At 38.4% G+C, this 26,745-nt stretch overlaps 1 protein-coding gene across 1 annotated transcript; it reads left to right on the top strand.

The window, feature by feature from the left end:
- The first annotated feature begins 1,204 nt into the window (after positions 1-1,204).
- YWHAZ (tyrosine 3-monooxygenase/tryptophan 5-monooxygenase activation protein zeta) lies at positions 1,205-26,745 on the top strand. The gene is made up of 5 exons (XM_026841943.1): positions 1,205-1,710; positions 17,908-18,031; positions 21,737-21,900; positions 21,988-22,083; positions 25,686-26,745. Exons 1-5 carry the CDS (start codon positions 1,417-1,419, stop codon positions 25,743-25,745), a joined length of 738 nt encoding a protein of 245 aa, XP_026697744.1. The 5' UTR covers positions 1,205-1,416; the 3' UTR covers positions 25,746-26,745.

Below are 26,745 nucleotides of genomic sequence, written 5' to 3'. Positions count from 1 at the left end.
GCCTGGCGGCCCGGGGAGGAGGGTGCCGCAGCAGCCTGCGGCCCGCCGGACTGGCCCTGGAGCTGGCCTTTTAACCGCGCTCGTCCTGATCGCGCCGGGTGATACATGACCGTAGCTAAAACCGTGCTTTAAAATGGCTCCTTAACCCCGCTGTTCACCGGGCGGTCCCGTTCCCAACGCACGTTTGCAAACGCTGCAGAACAAGCTGCTGAGTTTGTTCTCCGGTGCTGGGGGTAGGAGCTACTAAAACTTTACCCTTCAGATGCCTGGAATAAAACGTGCTTAATTTATCCCGAAATGGAAGATAGTGCTGCTATTGTTTGTGGTAGCTTCATGCAAAATAACAAAAAGGTTAATGGTTAAAGGTTAAGATGCTGGACTGTCGTGTATGGAACATACAGAAATATATAAAGCATGCATGACCAAAATTGAAATAATCTAGTCAAACTTTAGAGGGTTCTGTATCCCAAAGCACATTGCCAGGGCCTCAGAATGATCGTCAGGGTACATGAAAGGATGTGGGTGAGCGAGGAGTAATCTTTCCTGCTGTACAAAAAAGAAAACCAAAACCAACAAAAAACAACCAAACCCAATACTGCTGTTAAGCAGAGCTTGATTTTATTTTTTTAAAGTGTTGATAAGATGTGGGTTATGAAGCATGTCAGCCAGGTCATGCTATCTCAAACACTGATGTTGAAATTTTTACTATTTAAAAAATATTAGTTCCTTTTGTCTCTGAAAGCATAGCCTCTCGGGCTGAGCAGCAGTACTTTGGCTCAGAACATCTGCTGTATCCCATTTTGGGAAAGGGGGTTAACATTGTTGAAGGGTGTACACCTTGAAATTTAGATATTTGGTGCATTCTGACTTTAACACCCAGTGTGGGATTTGATTTGCAGATCACTATGCCAAGTATTTCTGCGTGTAACTGTAAGATTCTGTTAAGGCACAGATAATTGCCTGGTACTGTTTGTCTAGTCTTTATTCAGTCTCCTGTGAAAAACTTCTAGTGGATATTTGTCAATTTTTTTATCTTGATAATTGGATACAGTTGATGCTGCAGCTTGAACATGGTCTTAGGAGAGAGTGATGGCAAAGAACTAGGATCATTTATGTGCATAAGATAGTGATTTGCTTTCAGTTCAACTTTGGATGCTTTTATTTGCATTTATTAAAGTAATAACATTAAAATTAACAGTTTTTCAGGAGGAAGCAGTAATGTAAAGTCCTCAAGCCATGTATCCGTGTGTTTGAGCATTGAGTGCTTGTATGCCTTGTGTTCTGGGTTTCAGCTGTACCTCTTACAGTTCCAAACTACTTGGAGAATGGTTGTTCTGCATATGAAAGTAAAACACATTTGTCCTTGATCAATGTCTGAATAATGCCTCACTATTTTTCCTCTTTAGAAATATCAGCATGGATAAAAATGAGCTGGTGCAGAAGGCCAAACTGGCTGAGCAGGCTGAAAGATATGATGACATGGCAAGTTGTATGAAGTCTGTGACTGAGCAAGGAGCCGAGCTGTCCAATGAAGAGAGGAATCTTCTCTCTGTTGCCTATAAAAATGTTGTAGGAGCCCGTAGGTCATCTTGGAGAGTCGTCTCAAGTATTGAACAAAAGACGGAAGGCGCTGAGAAAAAGCAGCAGATGGCTCGAGAATACAGAGAGAAAATTGAGACTGAGCTAAGAGACATCTGCAATGATGTGCTGGTGAGAAATAATGAAACTGTTGATCCATTTTTACTTAGAGTTGCAGGGTAAATGGTGCTGGGCCCTCTGGGACTACTTATAGTCTGTCAGTAGAGCTGTGGTCTCCTATGCTATTTCTGAATGACAGGGTTTTAAAAATTACTTTTCTTTCTCTCTAATGTATTGATTATTTATATACAAATCATCATAGTTATGAATGCTAATGAATTTGGAGATGTGTTGAAACATTATGGTATGTAAAGTAATAATTGTGAAAAATCAACATATCTTTGAAACTAGATACAAGTTTGGGTCTTCCACCCTTCTCTGTCAGATCACTTTGTATCCTAGATCACTTTGATTTCTGCAACTTCAGTATGCTGCTCTAGTTGTAAGAGGTAGTTCTTACTCTACGGAAATTGTGCCCCTCCCTGGGTAAGATGATGTAATGTTAGTTATGACTCAGCCATGCAGAAAATTGTCTGCAGGAAGAGGCAATAGAAATGCTGTGATACCCTCTTAAACTTAAAAATTTTAGTAGCAAACTAAAGGAGTGTTCAAATTAGGCATTTTCTGTGGCTTGTAGTTATGTTAAAATGTGCATGTACCCAGCAAATAACCCTATATTTTTGTTGGGAGACTGGTTTACAAAATCCAAACCACTTTCAAATGCTTATTCCAGATTGTCAGGTTTTTTTCAACTGCATATGCCTGTGGTGCTTCAGCAAGCACACGATTAACGGATGTCCAGTCCTGTGACCGCTTGTGAGGCAGATGTTACTGTCAGCAGTAGAATTGTCCCCTGTACTGTGGACCCTGCTGGTGTGTCATCCCATATGTGACAGGGATCACGTACCTGGAGGTGACAGAATGACATGTGATATGAGGGAAGTGTTAAATAGCTGAGTATGTGCTTGAAGATCTGATGTCAAATGAAAATTAAGATCAATGAATAGCATAAATTGTGCTTGCTGTGTACGATAACTAAATGACATGGGTGGTGATCGCTTCTAGAAGACTGGTTCTCCAAGGGTGTGTAAGAGTCGGCACGGATAACTCTAAGTCTTGGCTTCCAGTTTAGGCTGGCTTCCATGGTTATTGTAACACACCCAGTTTTGTATGTTTTATCTTGTCTAAGGATAACTCTTAACCTTCCACTATTAAAACAGAAATGCCAAGCTTACACATAGGAAAGAACTGATTTACCAGTTCTCGTTGTGTTTAAGTGGTGGCACCTGTGTTTAAACTAGGGAAATAAGGATCCAAATCTGGTGTTCTAATTTATTATTGTTTCTTTTTTAAACTAATTATTTTATTAATGGGAAGGTCCTTGGGGGTGAATTCTTTCATTTCAGAGTGATGTGAAATTCTTCTGTAAACTACTTCTGGGAAATCATTTAAATCACTGGGCTTAGAAAACCCCTTTTAGAAGAACTTAGTGTTTGCAATTACATTTTTTCTGATAACGGAAACTAGACTGAGGTAAAACTAGCTTTTTATTGTGCATGCTAAATATAAAATCTAAACCTAAACCTCAGCTTTCCAATGGCTAAAGTATCTGGGAGGAGGGGGAACACGGGTGGGGAATCTTGTTATATCTTCCAAATCTCAAAATGGACTTGAATTTCCCATTGTGTTAATGAAAGATACATACAATATTCAAAGAAGTAACTGTTCTTTGACATGTTACTACTTTCAGGAAGCTAATGTGTTACTAATCTTCAGTGTTGCCAGTCCAGTTTTTCTTAATAGATTAAGGGAAAATTACTGTCCAGAAGAAACAGCGCCTTAGGCAGTGATTAGCAGTAATAAAACTCCTTTTTTAGACTTAGGTTTAAAAAGAGTTGAGAACTTTTAAATCCTATCCCTTGATTAAAACAAAAAATGCTCTCAGATGTCATGCACTACCTTTGACATTGCTAATTGCATTGAAGAATTACATTCATATTCAGAAACATATTGTTTTCTTCATTGGAATATCCTGTTGACATACCTTCTTACTCAGAAACATGACTGACTATTGCTTTATTTGACATCCATTTTGCTTTAACAGAGAAAAAAGAATTGTGGTGACATATTTAATTGTTTTTTGTGAACAGCAGTTTGCACAATAATACTACATCCAAAGGTAGAACATGGGGCTTTTCTTCAGAAGATCCTGTGTAATTTTTGTACTGCATAATCTAGTCTATAACTGTTCACAGAAGTGAAAAACAAGGCTTACCAAGTCTTGCGTGGTGTAAAGTATGCCATTAATAAGACCTGAAGTGTTAACAAACTTTCAGAGCTTTCAGTCACGAGCCTTATCAATTACAGTACAAAAGCAGCTTGGAAACTTTTTTATCATTTATTAAGACGGTGAATCTGTTTGAGCTGTTGTGTCTTCAGTTGCCTGCTAGGGTCTTAAGTAATATTTAATACCCTGGGGTGTTACGTCACAGCGAATGTGGAAGTGACTGGTGTGCTAACTTCAGTGTTGAAGGGTGGAAACCAATTAAGAGAATGTGTGTGTGACTAGCAGTGTGGCCAAAGCTGGCTCCTCTGCAGCTTCGCACTCTCTTCCCCCCCCTTTGTTGGAATCAGATTACTGTTGGATTGGAAGAAATAGCTCCTCCAATTCAGTAGACACAGAGTATACTAAACTGTGCCTGGGTTCTTTTCCCAGCTCTTCCACTAACTTAGAATGAATAAGAGCAATTAATACTGGACACTTTTTTTTTTTTTTCTTGTTTCATGACTATTAGCCTCAGTGATAAAAACTTCAGTGGTTATGTGGGTTAGGTCCGACCATTTATTTTTCTTCTTTACACTGGCCTTGAAGCAGGAAAAGCCAGCATCTGCATCCTTGCCACTTCATAAATCTTCCCTCACTTGAACCTGCCCTGGAGTACCTCTACAGCTCTACAAACAGCTGAACTCGTCCTCTTGTTTGCTGCAGCCTCAGAGTGCTGCTGTACAAAGAAGACACCTAAAATCTCTTGGTACAACACCAGTTCTGTCACATATACACTGGAGTATATTCAAGTATAGCATAACCGACTCTTAATTTGGAGTTGGCCTGGTAGTGCTGATAAACTGCAAATAATTGTGACATGTTGTGCATAGTACAAGTTCCATGCACTGTAACATTAAAGACTGAACTTCCAAATTCTTAAAGAATAATACAGTGTGTGTGGGGAAGGAAGTACATTGCCATACTCGAACATCTTAAATGTACTTGAGTATTGTAGAAAATTTCCAGACTCAGAAATTTTGTATTGATACCGGAAATTAAGCTTTTTGTTAAGTATTTTTCCTCATGTTAGCTAAGTGTGTGCTTCACATTCTGTTTCACTTTCTGTAGTAGAAGGGAGGGTCTATCTAAAATACCAGTATAATGATCTTTTATTTGTCATTTCCATAATAAAAATTGTTATTAATATAGCAGGTGTGGATTTCCTTCAAAATGCTTTTTGCAGTTGATGGGAAACAGAGCTGTAACTGAAGTGGTTCAAATTAAATCTGTAGTATGATGAATTTTTCAGCTAATGAGGATTATTCTGAAGTACAGAGAAGAATGCATGGAGAGATCTGAATAGCTAACATCTGATTACTGCTTACATGTTGGAAGTTCTCTGGAGCTCTGAACCACTAGTAGCTTTCGGGCAGTCTCTGATACGAGCTAAATGTAAACTAATCACTTAAAACACAACTGACTATCTCCACTTTGGTATGAATGTAATTCTAGACAGTTCCACTCTCTTCCCTAGGCTGACATGTCCATCAGTAGTTCCCTGCATGCCCTCCAGTGAGGAGGTTCCCATGTTGTGACAGTTCCCATGCTCTTCCCCCATGTCCAGTCTTCTGGGTGTTGTCTCCTCCTCCCCCAAGCTCTCCCACAGTCATACCTTAAGTAGATCTCTTTGCTTGCAGTGCCCAAGTGCTCTGTTTCACTGTTTCTTTTCCGTTTTGATTGTTCCCCTGAAGGTCTAGAGAGCTTCCTGAAGCCTTGGCAGCCCTTGGGCATTCTGGAGTTACTGTTACACGTAGGTGCTACACATTGCTTTTTCCCTGCTGCTCCCCTGCCAGAAAAGCTGCAGGTTAATGGCCCTGTTCAGGACTATCTCAGTAAGATGAATTGTTTGCTTGCTTTCCCACATTATTTCTTCCTAACTTCATGCTTGGAAGTATAAAATGGTACTACTTGTGTGTTTATACTATTTAGACTTCTTTGCACTTGTCATGGATGCTTCACTTTTTAGAAGTGGTAATTGTTGTGAGAAGAGAAAGTGCAGTTAAATCTCGACTAAGTGACTTTAGGTTTGTGATTCTGTCATGTGTATGTTGTTTTGCAGGGAAAGTAGGAGAAGGTTTAGTAATCTGTCATGGGGCTGCAGTTAACTGGGGGGAAGGGAGCATAATTCTGTTCAGAATGCATCTAAATGGCTTTTTAAAGAACATACCACAGAATTAATGCCTATTGCCGTCATTCTCAAATTACCATGGGGCTATTTTCTAGTTGCCTGCAAACATCTTAATAAGTTACTGTGTTCCATAAAACCTGTTTCTGCACTAATTTTTGATGACAGGATTAGGAAATTTAGTCCTCTCTAGGAAGCCATATGCTTTTTGATATGCACTTTTCTTTTTTTTTTTTTTAGAACAAGTTAACTGTTGTATGCTCAGTGTGTCTTCCTGATGGTCAAAGAGCACAGCTAACCTATAGAGTGGTGCTAGCAAGCAGGTGATTGCTTATGAGCTTGAATGGCTGATAATATCATGTGACCTATGCTATGAAGATACTTGATACTAACAAAAAATTCAGTACTCTCACTGAAAATTGCTTACCTTTAGTTCTGTGATTCCTTCAGGCTTCCCAAATTTTTTTTATTTTTGACAGCACTTGTTTCTGTTTGAGACCTGTGTCCTTTATTTGATGCTGTTGGAGAAGAAGGGGAGGTGTTTGTAGAAGCTTCTATTGGCAGCATGTCAATTGCAAAAGGGGGGTGGTTAATTTACAGAAATCTAGGTGTTAGGTTCCTTAAATCTTTGTTTTGAAAAACTTAGTCATTATTTTAAGTTGTTTTGATTGAATAGGTTGGAAGGGAGGTCACTTAGTTCAATTCTACTCAGAACAGATCCAGTTAGGTCACACTGTTCAAGACCTTGCCAGTCAAATTTTTAATACCTTCAAGGATGGAGATTCCACAACCTCTCCAGGCAGCCTGTCATAATATTTGGTCATATTTATGGTTAAAAGAAAACAAAACAAAATCCTTGTATGTAATCAGAACTTCTCATGTTCCAACTTGTCTGCTGCCTCTGGTCATGTCACTGTAGACCTCTAGGAAGAGTCTGGTTCCATCTTCTCTTGGCACAGTACTTGGCAGTAAGATCTGCTGGTCTTTTCAGGCTGAAGAAACCCAGCTCTCTCAGCCTTGCCTTGTACATCATGTGCTCCAGCACCATAATCATGCTGGTGGCCTACACTGGACTCACTTCAGTATATCCATGTGTCTCATACTGTGGAGACTAAACCTGGATATAGAACTCAAAATGTCATCTCGAGTGGTTAAAATTTGTATTAAAATATGGTAATTGCTAATGTGCTAGTGGTATATGTGGAAATCTGCAAGTAACTCTGGTTCACTAATGCTTCTCTGGATGAACTTTTATATATTGCAAAGCAAAATGTAGTCAGGGTTTGCCAACTTCCCAGGATGGTTATAATTTAAGGTTTTGATTAACTCTCCAAATCTAGCTTTTTCAGTTAGGGTTTGGCTAGTATAATTGCTCACATTTATTGAAGGTAGGAGGCTGAGGCAATTTGCATCAACCTCATGATTTCACTTTGTTAATCTTTTAATCACTTCACTGGTTGTAGCTACACCCCTTCAGGGTAGGTTGGTTTTTTTTTGTATGTTGGGTTTATACTTTTTTTAATTATTTTTTTTTCCCCCTGCAGTGAAAGCACTGCCTATACTAGAGCAATTTCCTTTAATTTTTGTAAGCAAATGGTCTTTATTTTTTTAATAAAACTGTTGAATTGTGGAGGATTAAAACATCGTGGATCAGCTCAAATATGCGAACTTGTGTTGGTTTTTATTTATTCTACATTGTTCGTATAATTGTTTATAAAGACATGAAACATGCTCATGTTTGAAAGGATTTTAGATTCCAGCATATATAAGTAATTTACTGGTGGTTGGGCTGCATGAGCTTGTACTTACACAGCAACAGGTGCATTCATAATGTTGATAATGTGTATTTAATGCACCCTTTTATCATAAAGTCAGGTAAGGTGCTCTGCATAAATGCAAAAATAATATTTAAATATGCAGTTACCTCTGATACTTAGATTAGCTATGCGTGCACATGTGTGTATATAAATGTATACACATATCTACATCCTCTTATATTTTTTGGAAATTGAACAAATCTTTGCTATAACCAATAGTCTGCTCTATTAATTTCACTTGGTGTTGATGTCTAGTAACTGGCTTTGTTTTTTTAAAAAAGTATGTAGTGCTTATACTGTTAAAAAGCATCCAGGTAATTTTGCTTTTTGACAGCAACCTTCAGTGTGCATGTACTTTATCCACTTACTGCTGATAGGCAGTTCTAAGCAGCAAAATAAAGTAAGTTGATCAGTTTAGTCACCTGTGACAGATACTCTCCTCTTCCTTCCGTGCTGTTGAAGCAAGAACTTCACTGTGTGTACTTCTAATTTTGTGAGGCTGCTAAGTGTGTTTGTTTCACTGATTGGTTACTTAGAAGTCTAAGAGTGGAAACACTGCATTGTTAAGGTACCAGCTTTTACTGTACCTGTGAAAAACTAAGTGGTAGAAATATAAAATTTAGAATATGAGCAGAATTAGTGCATTATCTTAGTTCATTTGTATAAACAGATGCCACACTCTCTGATTCTATCTGGAAATTTCTGTCTGGTTACCATGTAATTGACAGAACTATGTGTTTCTGAAACAGGTTCTCAAACACTTTACATGTTCTTTGCTGTAGGCAGACACAGCAGCTCCTGGCTCTGAACGTGAAGTGGTTGTACATTCAGGCAGTAGAGGACTACCATTTTGAAACAGACTGAGAAAGCTTGTGCTGTCAAAGTTGACTGAAGAGCATTAACATTGTTGATTTATTTCTTAAACTTGTTTTTTGCTGAATTTCAGCTCTTGTGTAGTTGATTATTTTTCTTGAAATCTGACAGAAGATTGACAATGCCTCTTCTAATGAGAAGCAATAATAACTCATGCTGCAGCTGAGATGAACAGTAAATTCTTAATTTTTAAAATTAGATTTAATACAAGTCATGAGGTAGGAAAGCAGTTGTGAGTTGGTGGGATGGTTTTCTGGATGTTGTGACAATGCAGGTAACAATATTTAAGAATGGGAATCTGATCTCTAACTGATCGCATTCTAGTGTAGAGTAGGCTTACATCACTAAAATGGTATTTTTGCTAATAAAATGCTTTTATTAACATTGTATGCTACAATGAACTAATAGATACATTGTCTACATCAGGAGGTTTCAGATCTCAGAGTGCAAGCTGCTAAAGATAAATGGTTCATACTTATGTTTCTTATCAAGGATAAAAAGTGTTACATCATGTTTATGGGGGTTTTTAGTAGTGTATCTTCAGAGACCAAACTGCAGAGCCTTAAGGCAGCTAGAACATGTTCTGATTTGGAGTATAGCCACAACAGCTATCTTAGACCTACTTGTCTAGCAGAAATTCTCATCCAACTCAGTTGATTTCAATTTTGTATTATCTCAAGTTTCTCGAAGATGTTGTTCTTCTTCAAAGAATAATGATCAATGCTTTTGGCACCTTTCTTTTTTGTTGCAATATTCAAGAAATAAATTAATGAGATGATGCAAAAAAAAAAAAACCAACAAAAACAAGCCAGGTAAAAATTGTGTATTGGCCATGACCCTCAGCAGAGACTTGTTTTGCATATTAATGTCTATCACAATGCCTCAACAAATTAATTATTTTAACCCTAATTATTTTTCTATTAGGTGTCTTACTGGCTTCTGCCTTTGGTATGAATTTTCTCAGAGTTGGTTACTAAACTGGAGGGGCATTTTGCCTGTGCTTCAGGATCTGGTTCCTTCACTGTCGTGTGTGTTAAGCATACGTTGGTAAAAATGTGTAATGATCGGCATGAAGGACTTAAGTCTTTTGAATAATCTCAAAGAATATATCCTGATATTAAGTATATTTGCTTCCCTTGCCATAAATATGAATTGGAAAGCAAAACTACTGAGGGGCATGATAGCCTAAGATGGGGAGGGTATATCTGCAAGAAGAGCTACACCTGTGGCTGTAGAAGTGTGAACTGAGATGCTGTTCCTCAGTTCCCATCCTTTTTATGTAGGCCAGTGGTGTGCCCATCTGTACATGCCATACCTTCCCTCTAAGCACCCTGTAGGCGTTTTAGTGCGTGCACCTACTTCTTACTGACTTAGTTCTATCTTCCGGCATACGTGTCATCATGAAGATGACTTTTCAGGGTGTCCTACTTCTTCCATGTTTTCCTCCACCTGCCCATACATGATACTGCTTTTGTTCTCTTTTCTAAAGAAACACTTTTACACTAGTTTAGTAGTATTTTTTTTTTTTTGCCATTCTTCATTACACAGGATTCCCCTTTCTCCATTAGTCCTTTAGTTCTTTTTTCAGTTACCCTCTTCTTACTCAGGCCTCATTTCCTCCATTTTTTTCGCTTTCTAGGTCTTCACCAGATTGACTACAGCAAAAGTGCTAATCAAGTATACCATTTTCATGCTTTATCAATCCCAGGTGTCCCTATACACGTCATATCTCCCACTGTTGCATGAACTCTGCAATCTAATTCCTCCCTGTCCCCTGAAGGTCTTTTGTCTCAGATTCTGCATTCCACTCCCTGCTGAGGCTCATCCTTCTCACCTCGTCTCTTCCAGCCACCTTTTTCTTCTCACCTTTTTCAAACTTCTGCTGCTGTCTGCGTGGGCAGCCAATTTGATGGGAAGAGAGAATAACTAGTACTAAGAACAAGCAGCAAGCTTGCTTCTTTTTTCAGCAGATGTTTTACCAGAGAGATCTCCAGTGCCACAGCAGCCACTAGTATTCAACAGCTTTTATTGTGTTCCTGTTCTAGTGACCAAATGAGTAGATAAAAATCTGTAGCTAACTTTAAACAAAGGGCTTTGTTTTTTGCCTGGTGTAGAATGCTGACAGCAGAACAGTCCTTTTGGGTTTTCTCCCAGGAGGGTTGGAGGTCACTGATGAGGCAGCAGTTGCAGAGCCCTGATTCTGGGCACTGGGTAGTACTGTAATTAGAAGAAGCATAATGAGCCTGTCTCAAAAGCAGCCTGGGTTTGAGAAGGGATTGTCTAAAAATATTCCCTTTAAAAATACAAGTATTTGTCATTTTCCTCCAACAATTCAGCCATGTAAATAAAATTTCTACTGGCCACAGATGTTTTGGTTAAAGCCTTTGTGGTGTGTGTGCAAATCTGTACAGTGCAACTAATTGCTCATGGTGTTTTTATTGCCTGAGTAGCTTTCCTAACTTTGGTTCTGAGGCAGAAAACACGTGTATGGAAAATCACTTGCTAGTTTTTTATGGGAATGATAGGTGTCTTGAACTTGTCCTACATAGGTGGCCAACTTTAATAACTTTGTCATTAAAATAGTAGTCTCTAAAAGAACAGTTTAACAAAAGTGTGCTACAGTTACTGTGCTGGCTGGTTAGTGAGTTCCCTGTGAAACCAAGTACAGGTAGCTCTTCCCACAGCGTGTAGCTGGAAACACTTATTTTGAATGTCTCCCTAGGTACACCTGATACTTTGTATGTGTAATTCTTTCAAATACTCATGCTCAGCTGCACAGATAGTCAGAAAACAGCAAGTCGACATTGTAACAGCAGTCTGAGTGGGTTTGTGTCTCCTGCTGCAATGTAAGTGTTGTTGCCTTAGAGGCATTGGAACACAAGAGGAGCTTGATATGCTCAGGGTTGCTGTTGGTATGTTGATGCATCTGGAAAGCTGAATCTTAAGATTCAGTAGACTGTGTTACAACAAGCAATTAAATGGCAGTGCTTCAGCTGGATGTCCATTTTCTCCATATCCATCAGATCTTCTTTTTCTTTCCTTCCTCCCCTGCTCACCTAGTTCCTTTGTGGAGAACAAAGTAAATCGCTAACTGGATGGTGTGAAAGTGCAGTGGGGGCTTTTGATTCCTGTTTGGAAATGGTACTGAAACTCTTCAAATAATCTGAAGTTATTTGGTGGGCTTCTAAAAGAAATACAGACTTGAGCACCAGTGCTTCTGTAAGCTAAACTTTTAGGGTTTTTTTAAATGAAATCAAGAAGTAGATTTAAGACAAAAGTAACACTTTGTCATGTGCGGCTGGTCAGGTATCTACAGATTCTTCTCAATAGTGTGTTGTGGGTATTAAGGTTATGCTGATGTAAGGGGAGTTTGGACAAAGTGTGGAATGTGGACAGAAAGCCTGTTGAAAGTTCCTACAGTCAGAGAAACCACATCTAGCTCAGGAAGTCCCTTTGCATTGATGGAGATTAACAAAAGCATGAAATTTTCTTGTTTTCTTTATGTAGTTTTCTAATGGCATCCTCTTTGTGTCAGTGTTGCAGGTAGATCAGTAGACAGAAGTGTCCTGTCAGCCAATACAATCCCTCCTGTGTTCTTGTTTTGTCTTGAAGATAGTGGCATGCTTCTTACATCATGAAAATATTAGGCCATTGTCAGTTAGTATGAAATAGGTTTCAGGCTGAGCTAAAAAAAAAAAAAAACAAAAAAAAAAAACGCAGCTGTTTCTTTCATGTCTTCCATGAATTTATAAAACAAATAGTTCTTCCATGTTGTCTTCATCCCTATGCCATATACCACAGGTGGGTGACAAGTGAATTAAAGATCAGCTAATATTCCTGTGTAATTTATCTTCAAAACTAGAAATAATGTCATAGTTATATCAGGTGGCTTTTGATACTGCTTGAAAACAAAAGGCCTGCCTTGTAAGCTCTTGAGTAAAACTGATATTTAAATTACCTAAAGTTTACCAGTGTATTCTTTTGTATTTTTGCCATTCTGCAGCTTGGTTCTTTTGTATAAGGAGTATCTTTTTGTTTCTCCAGTAGTTCTAGAGTTTTTACTTAATGATGTATCTTAATAATTAATTTTTGGTACTTAAAAACAAAGCTGCTTGTTCTCAGTGTTTTAAGTATATATTACCTGCTCATTTACAACTGTATCTTTCTAGAACCTGGTGATTTTATTCTTACACTCCTGTTTGTCAGGAGGGAAGTATTTTAAGTAGAGCTGTGGATGCAATACTCAAGTGCATTAATAATTATCTAAAGCTCCCAGGCAATACATTTGCTGAGACTGAGCCTTTAATAAAGGGAAATACGTGCAGAAGTATAAGACACAAGGCAAAACTGAGGCATTGATTTTAATGCTCTTATGATGAATTTGGGAATAGTCTTCTGGCCCACACAAGACATTTGCCAAAGATGTAAGCAAATAATTCTAAAAGAGTGATAGTTTAAGGCTTTGAGTGTCAGGAAAGGACTATACAAGTCTTTATGGGTTGCCTTCCTGTCTTCAACTGAAGTTCTCACCATAGCTTGACAAACTGAAGCATGTCTACTTGCAGTAAGAAGCAGGCAGGCTTTTTCTAGAGGGTTGGGTGTTGGGGTTTTTTTGTTACAGGGAATTACTACTTGTTATGCTTCCTTCACACTCCTAACCAAGCCTGGTAACTCATACCTTTCAGACTTCATCTTGCACAACCACAGGAAGGAGTCCATAGGGCTTTCATCAAAATGGGTAGAAAACACGTTGTGCTTGGTGTTGCCATCTGTTGACTGTGTCCTGCTCTGGCAAAAGAATGTGTGTAAGAATGAAGTGAATCTCTTTCTAGTTTGGTGTTTAAAATAAGCCAAGATTGAAGTTCACCAGTAGAATAATACAGTTGTGTGCATGCATCCTTTGTTATGTATCTTTGGAGACAAAGACTTTTGTCTAGTGTGTACTTGCTTGGGATGGGGGAAACGTACCAAATTTATGAGATTTCTTATCTATGGTATGTGTGAGCATAGCTGACGTCTCCTGAGTTCAAATGTGCTGTCTGTTCCAGTCCAGAGGACCAGAAAGCTGTTAATCGTTAATTGTAGTTGTGAAGTGTTGAAGCCTGATCTTTTAACAGCTGGCTTATTAGTAAGAGTTGATATTCAAATTTAGTACATGCATTTTTGGGTTTTTTTTTTAAGTAATAATTTTCCATGAAGTCTTTCTGGAAAGACTGTGTATGACTTTGCTCTGAAAAGTATTAGAAGCACTTGTACAAGATGTTACAGGTTTTGGCTGAAATGTGCTCTGAGATGCTGCTGCATCTGCCTAATTGACTACAGTGCTATGGTTGGTTTCACAGCAGTTAGATTCTTGCTGTCAAATTAAAAGTTCTGACAATTACGTCTGAGTAGTTGTGGGGTTCATGGGGCAGAGAGTGGTGTTTTGGTTTTGTTTAAAAAGCTGTTTCTACCAGGTTCTGATTGAGGCACTGTAATTAACTGCCCGTGGAGTTGTAGTTAGTACATATTAGCATACATAAAAAATGGATGGGAATTTTGCACAATAGCAGGAATGTGATGAATGAGCATGAGGGCTTAGCTACATACCATGTAGCTATAATATACCTGTGCTGTATGGACTTCAGTTGTCAGGGTGTTGTATGCATTTCAGTAATGCTGATCACCTAACTAACTTGATAATTACCCATCAGCTTGTTGGTCCAGTCCTGGACTGGCTGTTAGCACTTCAGTAGCCTGTAGGTTGATCAGCTCCTGTACTGATAAACATTGTCATGTCAGCTGATAAAGGAGAGAGAAGATAGGCACATATGGGTGGTACTATTGAAACAGTTCTTGTTCCTGTTTCTTCTGTTTTGGACAAGTGGAACCCATTAACAGGACTTAAGTATCAAGATATTCCTCCTTGTGGAAAAAATTGTATCCTCCAGAGAAGCTTTGTAGTTAGAGCTATGGGGAAAAAAAATAGTATTACCCATAAGCAGATGTGTTAGCAGGTAACAAAGTGTGAGAAGGGTTATGCCATTTGTTATGCCTAACACTTTATGTTCTCTTCTGTAATTGAACTCTAAAAGGTCAGTAGTTTTAGTGGTCTCATCTGTATGGCTTTTTGTAGCCACACCACCTCCATACAGATTGGGGCTTTCACAGCCACTCTAGGATTGATCAGTGTACTCTGAATCTTCAGCCTAACTTTAAAGGAGTGTTTTTTGTTTACTTATAACAGTGAAAGAAAATATATCCTGAAATAAAGACTGGTACAAACAGGAGGAACTGAATATCTAGTACTAGCTAAATAATAGGGAAGAGATCTCCTTTCAGTAATTTCACATGCTAGTTTTTAAATGTTAATTCACTTTCAGGTTTTGTTGTTACTGTTTATGAAGCATTTGGCATAAATAAAATTCTCACAAAGATATGTGGCCTCCCAGTCCTATGTGTTCTTTGTACAGAGTAGAGTCTTTCATCCAGATATGAGCAAGCTACCAGTGCAGTCTTGGAGTCAGAGTCTCTTTGCATAGGCTATATTCTATGAATATCTGTTCAAAGGGATATTCTTCATTCTTCAGTCTTCTAAATTCAACATGGGTTTAAAATTTTCTCAGTACAAGGTTATGCACTGTCCAAGCTGCTATTGCCCTGCTAGTATCTATCTGATGAGGAAGACTTTCTCAATTGGTAGACTTTTCTCTGTCTGCTGGTGCAATTTACCCACTCAGATGTTTGCAAAGAACTTTACCTCATTTGTGACCTAAGTGAAGTTTAGGTTTGGTTACTGGTATGGGAGTGAGCAGAGATGTATTTAGTCAAACAACCTTCTATACAGATGATGAATAATTTGTATTTCTAGAATCACTGAAAACATCTTGGTCTGACCAGTTAATGAAGGGTACAAGGAGGGCAACTCCGCATGGTGCCAGAAGGGTTGGTGCAGACTGATACACCTGACTTAATTGCAGTCCTACAGAGAAAAACTAATAAGGAGCCTTATTCTCAGTAGCTGGTAACCTTCAATTGTCACTGAAGTTGGAGTTTCTTGGCACTCATGAAAAATGTCATAGCTGTGAATCCTGAAGCGCTCTAATGGTGAGAACAGAGCGTGTAAGTCATTAGAGAGATGAAGTGTGTGAAACCATGTACCTTATGGCCTTCTGCTTTGCGCCAGCACACTGGGGCAGAGGTGGCTCTGAACCCTTGTTCTCACATAGTGGTATGCCCTCCAGGAGAGCACCGTTGCCGTGAGGCAGCTGGGTACCCCTTTCAACTGACTCCATGAAAATACTGCTGCCACCAACTTGCTCGTGTAGTGTTCCCAGTGTTGCCAAAAGATTGTCTCTGCTGTCATTCGGATGGGAAGCAAGGACGCACAGCATTTTTCGATGTCTGCCTGCATGGTTATAAAATGAAGCTATATACCAACCCCCCACAATACTGAAAATACTGAAGACTAAAGCTGATTGAATAAATACCTTCCATTATGTTGAAGCCAATAAAGTCCACTAACAGGTTTTTATCTCATTGGAGCATAGGCGTAGTGGAACCTTGTCCGGCTTTGATTTCTGTCAGCCAGACTTCTTCATTACCTTATCTGCTGAGATAGAAATAGAGCTGCCATATTAGGTTACTTCATTTTGATGGGTTTCATGTAAGTTTGAGTCTACCAGACTAAATACTAATCATTTATATAAATGAAGTAGCACTACTTCAATTTAAAAAACAAAACCAAAAAAACGAACAACAAACAACACCAAAGGACCAACCCAACTTGTTTACTCTTCTTGTTCTTTCTGTGAATTAAGGTTTTCTGTAGTTTTATGTCAGTTGGCCTGTTAAGCAGAGCAGGTACCACGGGTGCCTGTGTCACAGTACTGTGGTTACAGCCTACCATATTCAAGGTATGGCTCTCCCAGGAGTACATCATGTAAGCTATATTCACTGCAGGGTGCTATCTAGAGGACAGTGCTGTAAAGCAGCCATCATTCCATAGGTTGGAACTGAATTAGATTGTCCGTTTCTGTGGAGTCATTGGAAATAAAACAGTGAGGAAAAACTGAATTGTCAGTCACCTAACTTACAGGGGAAAAAGACACCTAAAAATTCTGACTAAAACCTCTTTTAAAAAATTATTTGCTACATAGCCTTAGCAAAGTATATGTAACAGCTTCGGATTTAATTTTGAGTATTCAAGAGCGCTTCTGTACTTTTTCTGGCTTTTAAATAACTGGCTTTTCTTTCAAAGTCTGACTTAAAACATTAAGTATCAAGAAGTTTGACAAGCTTGTATCTTGATTTGACTAAATGTGTTGGAGCTAGTGATTTTTTTTTTTCCTTTTTTTCTTTTCATCATAATAGAACTCTTGCTAAATTACATGACTGCCTCAGATGGGAACTTGCTATATTAATTTAATAAGTAGTTAGAATAATCTAGAAAAACCTGGTCTTAACTGGCAGCCCACAGGGAGGATTTTGTGGAGTGACTCCAAGACAGGTACCTTTGCTTTGGAAGATAGAGGAAACACTTGTTAGGACAGCACATAAAGTCAAGTAGAGGATCCTTTTCAGTGCTGTATTGCTGACAGTGACATTGTCAGCTGTCTGGAAATGCAAGAATCCTGGTTCACCTTGCAGTTTCTTGTTTTGCCATGCCAGTACAGTGTTCCAGTTAATGGGAACTAGGTTAATGAGGCTTATTTATTGCCTGTTTATGTAAGATATTTGGGTCTCTGATTTGACAGCTGATACTTCAAATCCTTTTATTATCTTCTGTGGATGCAGACTTTCTTGTGTTGTGTATCTTCTGCCCAGACCCTTTGGATTACCTTATTTTTGTCAGGTAACTGTATAATGTCTTATAGAAACCCTTCCTTTGGTCATGCAAGACTCCTCTGCTAAATTAACACAGCCGCCTTCTCCCCATTGAGTCACAGCATGCAGCATTCCTTTTTGCACCTAGAATTGTGATCCAGAACACGTTTTAGCTGAATATGCTATGTAGGATGTGAAAAAAAATTGGCTGAAAGTAAAGCTGTCTTGACTTTGAAATAGATTGTAATATAATTGAATTGTTGGTTCAGCATGCTGTAAAAGTACGTATGTTCAAAACACTATGTTCTTTGTTTCTTTTTTAGTCTCTGTTGGAAAAGTTCTTGATCCCTAATGCTTCGCAAGCAGAAAGTAAAGTTTTCTATTTGAAAATGAAAGGAGACTACTACCGTTACTTGGCTGAGGTGGCTGCTGGAGATGACAAGAAAGGTATTGTATGTCAGCTTGTGGCTAAATATTGTCAAATTCGATTGCTTTCGGTGGGGTGGTGACATGACTAATTTTAGAATAATTTTGATTTGGGTGTGAATTTCCTTAGTAATAGGCTTCCTGTTTTCTGAAGAAAAATCATAGGTTGTTGGGCTTTCAAATGAGTTATGAAAGTTTCCATGTTCCTCTGCCATTTGAAGCAGGGAACAGGTATTTGCTCACGAAGTCTTGAAATCAACTACAGTTTAGGCATGCATGTATCTGGTTTATCACTGCAGTACAGGTTTATGCATCTTCTGCCTCGGTGGCTGAATATTGGGTTTTTACCTCTTTGTAGCGGAACAGAGTCTTGTAGATTTTTGCAGTATTGCTATTTCTTCTGCATGTCTACGGAATACAAAGTGTGCGTAGGTTCAGTGAGCAAAGAGACTAGAAACCATCTGGAGGGGAAAAAAAGGGTTAATAAAACTGATTTTACTAATCTTTAGTAATTTCTTTCATAACCATGATAGTATAATGTTCAAATGTTTTTTATTTCCTCAAGTTTCTTGTATCTTCATGTAAGCAGCTTGTCATAGTTGCAGGTAAGTTGCCTTCACCTAAATTTAGTTAGAAAAGTTAATATAGGGCACTTATCTATTAGGTGGCTTAACTGCAGTAGTTGAAGAGACACCCTAACAACATGCTGACTCCATGCAGAGTCATCTTCAGTTCGGAACAATACATTATGTTTAGATACAGCTCATTGCAAACAGTGTGAAGCTGTTTCCTGGAGCCAGTTTAGGACTGGTGGCAGCATGCCCTGAAGAGCAGCACACTTCAGCACAGAGCCCAGTCTGGTAACTTGTGCAGGCCCTGAGCTGTTTTCTTGCAGACTCAGCTTAGTCCACACTCAGCCTGCAGAAATACAGGGTGCTTGGGAGTGTGCCCACAATCTGAATGCATGGACTTGGGACCCCTGGGGGTTAGTGGCAAGCTGTGCAGCTGACGCTCGGTAGCACTCTGCCCTTTTGTAGGACTTGCTAGAGTCCTTACCTTGCTGTTGAACACATAGTGTCCCCGTGGCCTTGTGCTGCTCTTAAGCTAATAATCTCTCCTGGTATGATACACAAGGATGTCTGTGTGACTTCACAGGAACTAGATTGAGTTTGGTATAGAGGTGAAACAGACTTGAAATAATGTCAAGGTCATAGCTTTAGCTTTCTGGCATATGTGTTATATCCACATTACGTAGGGTAGCCCAGTTTCCCATGTATGCTATGCTAGATAATAGGGAGTTGCATAAAGATACTAAGTATGATGGGCTTGATTTGATTCCTGATGCTTACTGCATGCAACTGACCCAGTCTGGGTGACTACAGAATTGCATGTGTACTGGGTACTGTACAGAGCGTAATTATATTTTCCTTTTAGTAATTTCTATTCACATGCATAGAAGGTACAATATTTTCAGTCTGAAGGATTTTTTCTGTTGAGAATTAAGTTACAGGCTCTAAAATTAGACTGTGAAAATCTTTGTTTAAAGTGATTTTGAAGTTCATTTTTTATTTAACCCAGTCTCCTGGCTGAGCAGTTTTTAGTGGGTTTCAAGGTGAAGAAAATTTTTGGAAAGCCTGTATAGCTCCTAGTTGCTATGGCTCCTAAATATAAGATTTTTTAAAAAAAATTATTTACACACACACCACCAGGTGTTTCATCTCGTAGGCTTTTCCTGTGTGCTGTCTGTGACCTTGAAGAAGAGCAGTAGATAATTATTGTTTAGGAAATAATGGCTGTTTAGTTGGATAGTATTTTCAGCCTTTTGCAGCAAATACAGCAATGGTATAAAGCTCCCAACTCTAGGAATTGGATTTTTATCTTCTTAAACCAGACTGTTTATTGTATCAACTGGGGTTTTCTTATGGCAGTCTAGTGGACAGGAATGTCAAGCAGGTACCTCCACCCAACTATTTTAGCTTTGAACTTTGGAACTGTACAACACTTTCTAAAGAATTCAGGGTTAAAAATCTTGCAACTTTATTGTCCAGGATGATAGATTTAAAAATTAACAGTATACATTAGATTTTGCACTTAGTTCCTCATATCACTGTCAAATATTTTCTCAAATAAGGAAAAAAAACGTGGGAGTTTTTGGAACGTTATTTATGTTAAAGAAAAATTATTAAAGAAATGCTCGGCTTCATTCCTTGAAGTTACTTGTTTTTCATGCTGCTTGTTTTGCCTTTCCTAAACAGTGCCATTTTCTAAGCCTTTTCCATTGTGAGAAGAGTAAAACACTTCTCACCGTTTCTAAATTTAATTTACAGTAAACCCAGTTCTTCTCAACTGTAATGTACCAACTTCTGGTCACTTCCAAGGTATTATGGCAGTTGTCTGATTTTTCTGAAGCACTCCGTTATTAGTGATGAGTGTAGAGAGGACAAAGTGTTGAATAATTGTGCGGTGAGTGTCCTCCCTCTTCCATGCTGGAGAGGGCAATATGGTGTAATTATTGTGAATACATAAAGGTGAACAAATAGAGATTGCATAGACATTGAGTATATTGGTATTCACTTATTCTCAGACTGAGTACTTTTGACTTAAATACTGATCTGGTTTTGAGTCCTTAGCCTGAAATTCCTTTCTTTATTTTTGAATACATGTGACTGGTGCTCTTGCAGAGATCACACTGGATGCATTTTTAATCCAGAAATGTTAGGATTGGAGTCCTTTTGCATCTGAATTGAATGACTTCCTGCCCACCTTTTTCTCAGATGCTGTTAACAGCCTTGGAGGGTGCAGGAACAATGGTCCCTTTGTGCTCAGTGTCTAGCGGGTCTCTTGCCTTCTGCAGTCATCAAGGGCATAGTCCAGCTTGTGGGCTGTGTTGGGCCATGATCTCTGACTTGTGCAGACATAGTCTGCTCTAAGTTCAAGTGAGTTCAGTGAGAATGGAAACTGTGTCTTCTTCAGTCTTAGTATACACATTATAGTTGTTTTTTTCTGCCAAGTTTATAACTTTTGCTATTCACTTAATTGGCTCAATAGTACAAGATTGATTTCTAAAAAAAGAGCCCGACTGTTAATTTTTCTCCCTGAATTCAAAGTTTATAGGGACTAGAACTTTTAGGTAAAAATGCTTTTGATATCTGTATTGGAAATGGGTCTGTGTTGGAAGCTTTTAAAAATACATATTTAATACGAGTTGAGGTATGCCACACTATCTTTGCCAAGCAATTTGAATGGAAATTCATAGATGACTGTTTCAGAAAGGGTTCAGCATGGTAGGCAAAGGTCACTGGTGTTTCCTGGAACTAAAATGTGGATCTGTAATGCTTGCAGTGTTTAAAGACATTGAAATTGTACTATTAAACCTGTGTGTAGCTAAAACTTCAATTTTGTACCTTTCCATTTAGGTAATGGGGTTTATGTTCCTTAAGTGGTACAAAACTGCAAACATTTGTAAATACAAGTAGTCACAGGGTGGCAGGAGGAGATTCAAACCTTTGATCAATGACAACTTTCTTTTTTTAAAATAATTTTGAAAAGTAATTTAATAAAATCTTAACATAGTGACTTGTTAGATAAAGTGCTCATTCGCAGTCATTCACTCTTAACACACTTCGTTCATGCAAGCACAAACACAGTTCTGATTGTATGGCAGAATACAGTGTGTGAATTACTTACTTGTTGTGGTTTTTGTGTGTGTTTGTTTTTTCCCCAAAGGGATAGTGGAGCAATCACAACAAGCATATCAAGAAGCTTTTGAAATCAGTAAAAAGGAGATGCAGCCAACACATCCTATCAGATTAGGCCTGGCTCTGAACTTCTCTGTGTTTTATTACGAGATTCTCAATTCCCCAGAGAAAGCCTGTTCCCTTGCAAAAACGGTAAGTCTATGGGGGGAATGGCATTTAAATCATTTGCATAACCTTTTGTCCCATGGCCAATGGAGTTGTTTGTTTTTATAACACTAGGCTTTTGATGAAGCAATTGCTGAACTTGATACATTAAGTGAAGAGTCATACAAAGACAGCACGCTAATAATGCAGTTACTGAGAGACAACTTGACAGTGAGTATCACTAAAGTTTGCATATTGTTGGTAACGAGATCGGTTTTTGTGGCAATCGGAGTTGTCCTGTTCATTCTTGACTGTGGAGCTGTGTCTGTCACTTACAGATGAGTTTACATCATGTTTCTGAGCTAGTCTTCTTTTGTCTGCATGCTAAGTAACACAGCTTTCTGACAGATGACAAGTTGACCAAATTTTTCTGGGTTTTTTTATTCAAGGAATTTAGCACGTCTAAGTGACATAGTCTGGACTGTGACTAGCAAAGCTATTACCTTTTGTTAAACAGCATTTGAGAATACAGTCATATTTGCCTCTTCAAGACTTACATCAAATTTCATATAGCTTATTCTGTGTGATTGTGTGTGCAAGGAATAGGTCCTACATGAAAACTGCAAACAAAGCTAGCAAGTCGTTTAAGGACCTGTTGTTTGGGGTTTTATGTTTAGTTTTAATTTTGGTAAAGCTGAAATTGTGTCAGTGCTAGCCAGGCTATTTTCATGGCAGTCATAAAACAACTGTCTTAATTTTTTTCCTTGGACTCATAACTGTCTGTGGTATAAGTTATGGATTGATAGTGTTGCTCTGTCAGAGTAATCAAAATCTTCATCTTGGGGTGGGGGAGGGAGAAAAGTTGGTGTTTAACCTACTTTGAACTTCAGAACTGGCAAAGATAAACATCTAAAGCCAGTGAAACAAAATATGAGCAAATATGCAACAGCGTCATTAATGGCGTAGTTCACTCCCCACTTATTGGTGGGAAGAGCTGCAAACACTGAAAAAATAAGAAGTGCCTCTTATAACCAGATGTAGCCCCTTGTTCACATTCTGTGTGTCTGATATCATAGAATGGCTTGGGTTGGAAGGGATCTTAAAGTTAATCTAGTTCCAACCCCCCTGCCATGGGCAGGGACACCTTCCGCTAGCCCAGGTTGCTCAAAGCCCCGTCCAACCTGGCCTGGAACACTGCCAGGGAGGGGGCAGCCACAGCGTCCCTGGGCAACCTGTGCCAGTGTCTCGCCACCCTCACAGGAAAGATTTTTTTTCTTCATAATATCTAATCTAAATTCACTCTCTTTCAGTGTAAAACCGTGACTGTCACTATACTGCCTGATAAAGAGTCCCTCCCCATCTTTCCTTTAAGTACTGGAAGAATACCAGAGACCTTTACAAAACAGCTGGACTTTTAACATAAGTAGAAGTAAAGTTGTACAGTTGCATAAAATTGCAGTTGCCTTATTTTCTGCTTTTGTTTCCAACACTATTTCCCCGTTTCTTGGAACCATTTCTACTAGAATGGTAACTTAACACTGCTGAAAAAACTACTTGAGATTGTTCCAGCTGTTGCTTACAAAACAAATGGAAGAGATTTCTCAACCCCTGTAATGGAGACAGATACAGGGTTGGCATTGCTCTCCATGTCTGTGTGTACTGTCCCCTTGAGTGAGATTGCTCAAGAGCTGTCCTCTGAATGAGTGGTATTGAAATAGAGAATAGAAGCTGACTTTAATTGCTAGCTTCCCAGTAAAAATAATGTAAAGCTTGTCATAGCAGTTGCAAAGCAAGTTGTTTCATACAAGAGCAAAAGTTGGACTGAGCTACCATAGTGTGTGAATTACAGCGGTAGGCCTGATAATTGATATGAGGTTTCATTAAAAGGGAGAAAGCTGTAGACAGATGCAGGATTCCATATTATTGATTACATGTCTTGCCTTAAATGGTTACCGTAATCCTGTATGAGTGCACCGATTCCATGTTTTTTCCACAGCTCCTTGAGGTAGAAAATAACTGTTGATGTATGTGTGACTGACAAAGATTGCAATGAATTTCATAAATGTAAGAAAAGTCTGTTTTGCTAGTTATGCAAGTCTGTTACAATCTGTGAGGTAGGCTTTTGACAGTGATTCAGCATGTTGATCAGTTATGTGCAGGAGTGGCTTCCTCAGTTGTTGATTCTTTTTTACATTGAGTCTTGTAGGGAGGAAGAGATTCTGTTCATTCTCAGCAGGGACTGAAGGCAGAGAAGTGTTCAGAGGGTTGTTTAACATACCAAGTCAAAATCTGTTTTACTGGGATTGCTAGATAATGCCTTCTTTTCTCTGTTATGAAATTGTTTTGTTTTCTTTAATTAAAAAAAAAAGAAAAGCATCCCTTCCCCCTAAGGGTTTTTTTTCCCAAGCAGATTCATTAAACTGTGCTCTCAGTTGGTAATCCTCCTTTCATAGCAGTCAGCCCCTTTTATTTAATGAATAAAGATACGTATATGTACATATCTCTAGATATACTGGAGGTGAAGATTTAGGATAGAAGCCTCTGATAAAATTCTGATAAAACTGTTGTTACTGACTGTTTCTTATAGGAATAGCACTGAAATTGAGACTAATTTAGTATTATAATAATGTAACGTAGAATGTAGTGCAGGGTCTAGAAACAGACTAGTATGCTGTTGTCTCTGGTAAAACAACTTGTTGCTTAATGCCTTCAGAAAGGAACATGAAGTGTAGATATCATATATTATGTTCAGACCAAGAACAAGGCTGCGCAGGTTTCTCTATTGTCTTGTACTCCTGGAAAAGGTAAAATGTTTTCGATGATGGATTGTTGTTTTTTTTTTTTTTTAAGCATCTTGTGAGACTTTAGTGGTGTAACACTATAGGCAGAGAGAGAATTAGTTGTTCTTGAGTTTTACCACCTTATGCTATAGAGCGTGAAGGATTCAGTTAATGCTGCTGTAACTCCATAAAGCGAGAGATTACAAATCATACTGGGCTGGTAATAGTTTGGAAGCAGCAAGCGTGGCAAAATATTGGTTCACAAAATAATTTCTTTGCCCTGGGTGTTGCTCTGGAACTAATTCTTAGTTTCCTTATTTGGTGCTTAATCTTGATAGATGGCTCCTTAGTATAATTTTTATGGAGCTGAAAATAAGATTTTATGCATACTGCATGCTTAGCCTGATTTTCTTCCCTCCTTGGTCTGCCCTCCAAGTTTGGAAGATCTATATTCCAAAAGTTGCTGAAGGAAGGTGCAACTGACTAAATAGAACTAAGGCATAGATACTTCGGTGAGTGTTTAGGGTTTAAAAAAAAAACAAAACCCAAACCCCCCCAAAACAAACCCAAAAATAGTGCAGATGCCTGTTCTGAAGAAAAGGTAGCATTCACTGTAGTGTTGGATGTGGAGAGAGACTTTTACTGAAGCTCTTCCTTCAGAAAGATGCATAAAGCTCACTTGAGGAGAAGGTACAAATCCACAGAAACCAAGTATTGTTAGTTCCAGAGTCTCATGTATCTGTTTTATAGGTCTGATTCTTGCCTGCTTGTAATTGTATTTTAGTGAGCCTTGTGGATATGAGACTTTGGTTTTGACTGTTCATGAACTTGCTCACTAAATGCAGTGTAGGGTTGGGTCACGTAGGACTAGATTTCCATTTTGTAATGGCCAATAAATATGTTAATGTGTGCTGCTTTTTTTTTCCCATGGTGCTTAGTAGGACCTCTTACAAAATTATTATTTAAGTAGTAAGCTTTCTTCCTGATATTTCCTTATTAATTATTAGTCATAAATGGTAATATCTTACATATTTTACTCTCTTTTCCAAACAGTTGTGGACATCGGATACCCAAGGAGATGAAGCTGAAGCAGGAGAAGGAGGGGAGAATTAACCAGCCTTCCAACTTCCGTCTGCCTCATTCTGAAATTTACACAGTAGACCATTTGTCATCCATGCTGTCCCACAAATAGTTTTTGTTTACGATTTGACAGGTTTATGTTACTTCTATTTGGATTTCTATATTTCCCATGTGGTTTTGTTTAATATTAGGGGAATAGAGCCAGTTAACATTTGGGGAATTTATCTGTTTTCATCTGAGGTGGCCAATATAGGGTTGTGAAATTTTTATACGAGTTTTAAATGTTTGGCATAGTACTTTTGGTACATTGTGGCTTCCCACAAGGCCAGTGTTAAAACAGCTTTCTATGTCAAGCAAAGATGACTGCTTGCATATTGGTCTGTCATGATGGAAAAAAGGGATGATCAGTTGCAGCCACAGGTGTAGTTAGCGTGAATATTCAAGCTGGAGCACACATGGCTGTGAATAAACTGATGTCCCATAGATATTGCATGTCAAGTCAACATGTGAAATCTGTGGAATATACCAATCAAGTGTACATCTTTGATTGCAGCTGAAGTGTTCCTTAAGACAGTTTGATAACCCAGTCAACTTTCTCTAGAGAAGGACAGAGAAACGGTTCACATTCCATTATTTGTAAAGTTACCTGCTGTTGCTTTCATTATTTTTGCTACACATTTTATTTGTATTTAAATGGTTTAAGCAACCTAAGAACAAATGTACAAGTAAAGATGCAGTAAAAAATGAATTGCTTGATATCCATAATGACACTGTATATCGAGCACAGCAGTAAAACAAAAACCCATGTATTTAACTTTTTTAGGTTTTTTGCTTTTGTGATTTTTTTTTTTTGATACTTGCCTAACATGCATGTGCTGTAAAAATAGTTAACAGGGAAATAACTTGAGATGATGGCTAGCTTTGTTTAATGTCTTATGAAATTTTCATGAACAATCCAAGCATAACTGTTCAGAACATGTGTATTAAGTTGATGTAAGTGGAATAAAAGTTTTATGAATGGACTTTTCAACTA

The sequence above is a fragment of the Athene cunicularia genome (assembly GCF_003259725.1).
Source record: "Athene cunicularia isolate RWA chromosome 2 unlocalized genomic scaffold, athCun1 chr2_part1, whole genome shotgun sequence".
NCBI lineage: Eukaryota > Metazoa > Chordata > Aves > Strigiformes > Strigidae > Athene > Athene cunicularia.
The sequence above is the reverse complement of the archived record's forward strand: the minus strand, read 5'-3'. Positions and strand labels throughout refer to the sequence as shown.

Bases quoted from the DNA above. Each gene is read 5' to 3' on its own strand.
- YWHAZ (XM_026841943.1), top strand. From the start codon at position 1,417: ATGGATAAAAATGAGCTGGTGCAGAAGGCCAAACTGGCTGAGCAGGCT. The intron at 1,711-17,907 runs GTGAGAAATAAT...TTTCTTTTTTAG, and splicing joins ACATCTGCAATGATGTGCTG to TCTCTGTTGGAAAAGTTCTT. The intron at 18,032-21,736 runs GTATTGTATGTC...TTTTCCCCAAAG, and splicing joins TGCTGGAGATGACAAGAAAG to GGATAGTGGAGCAATCACAA.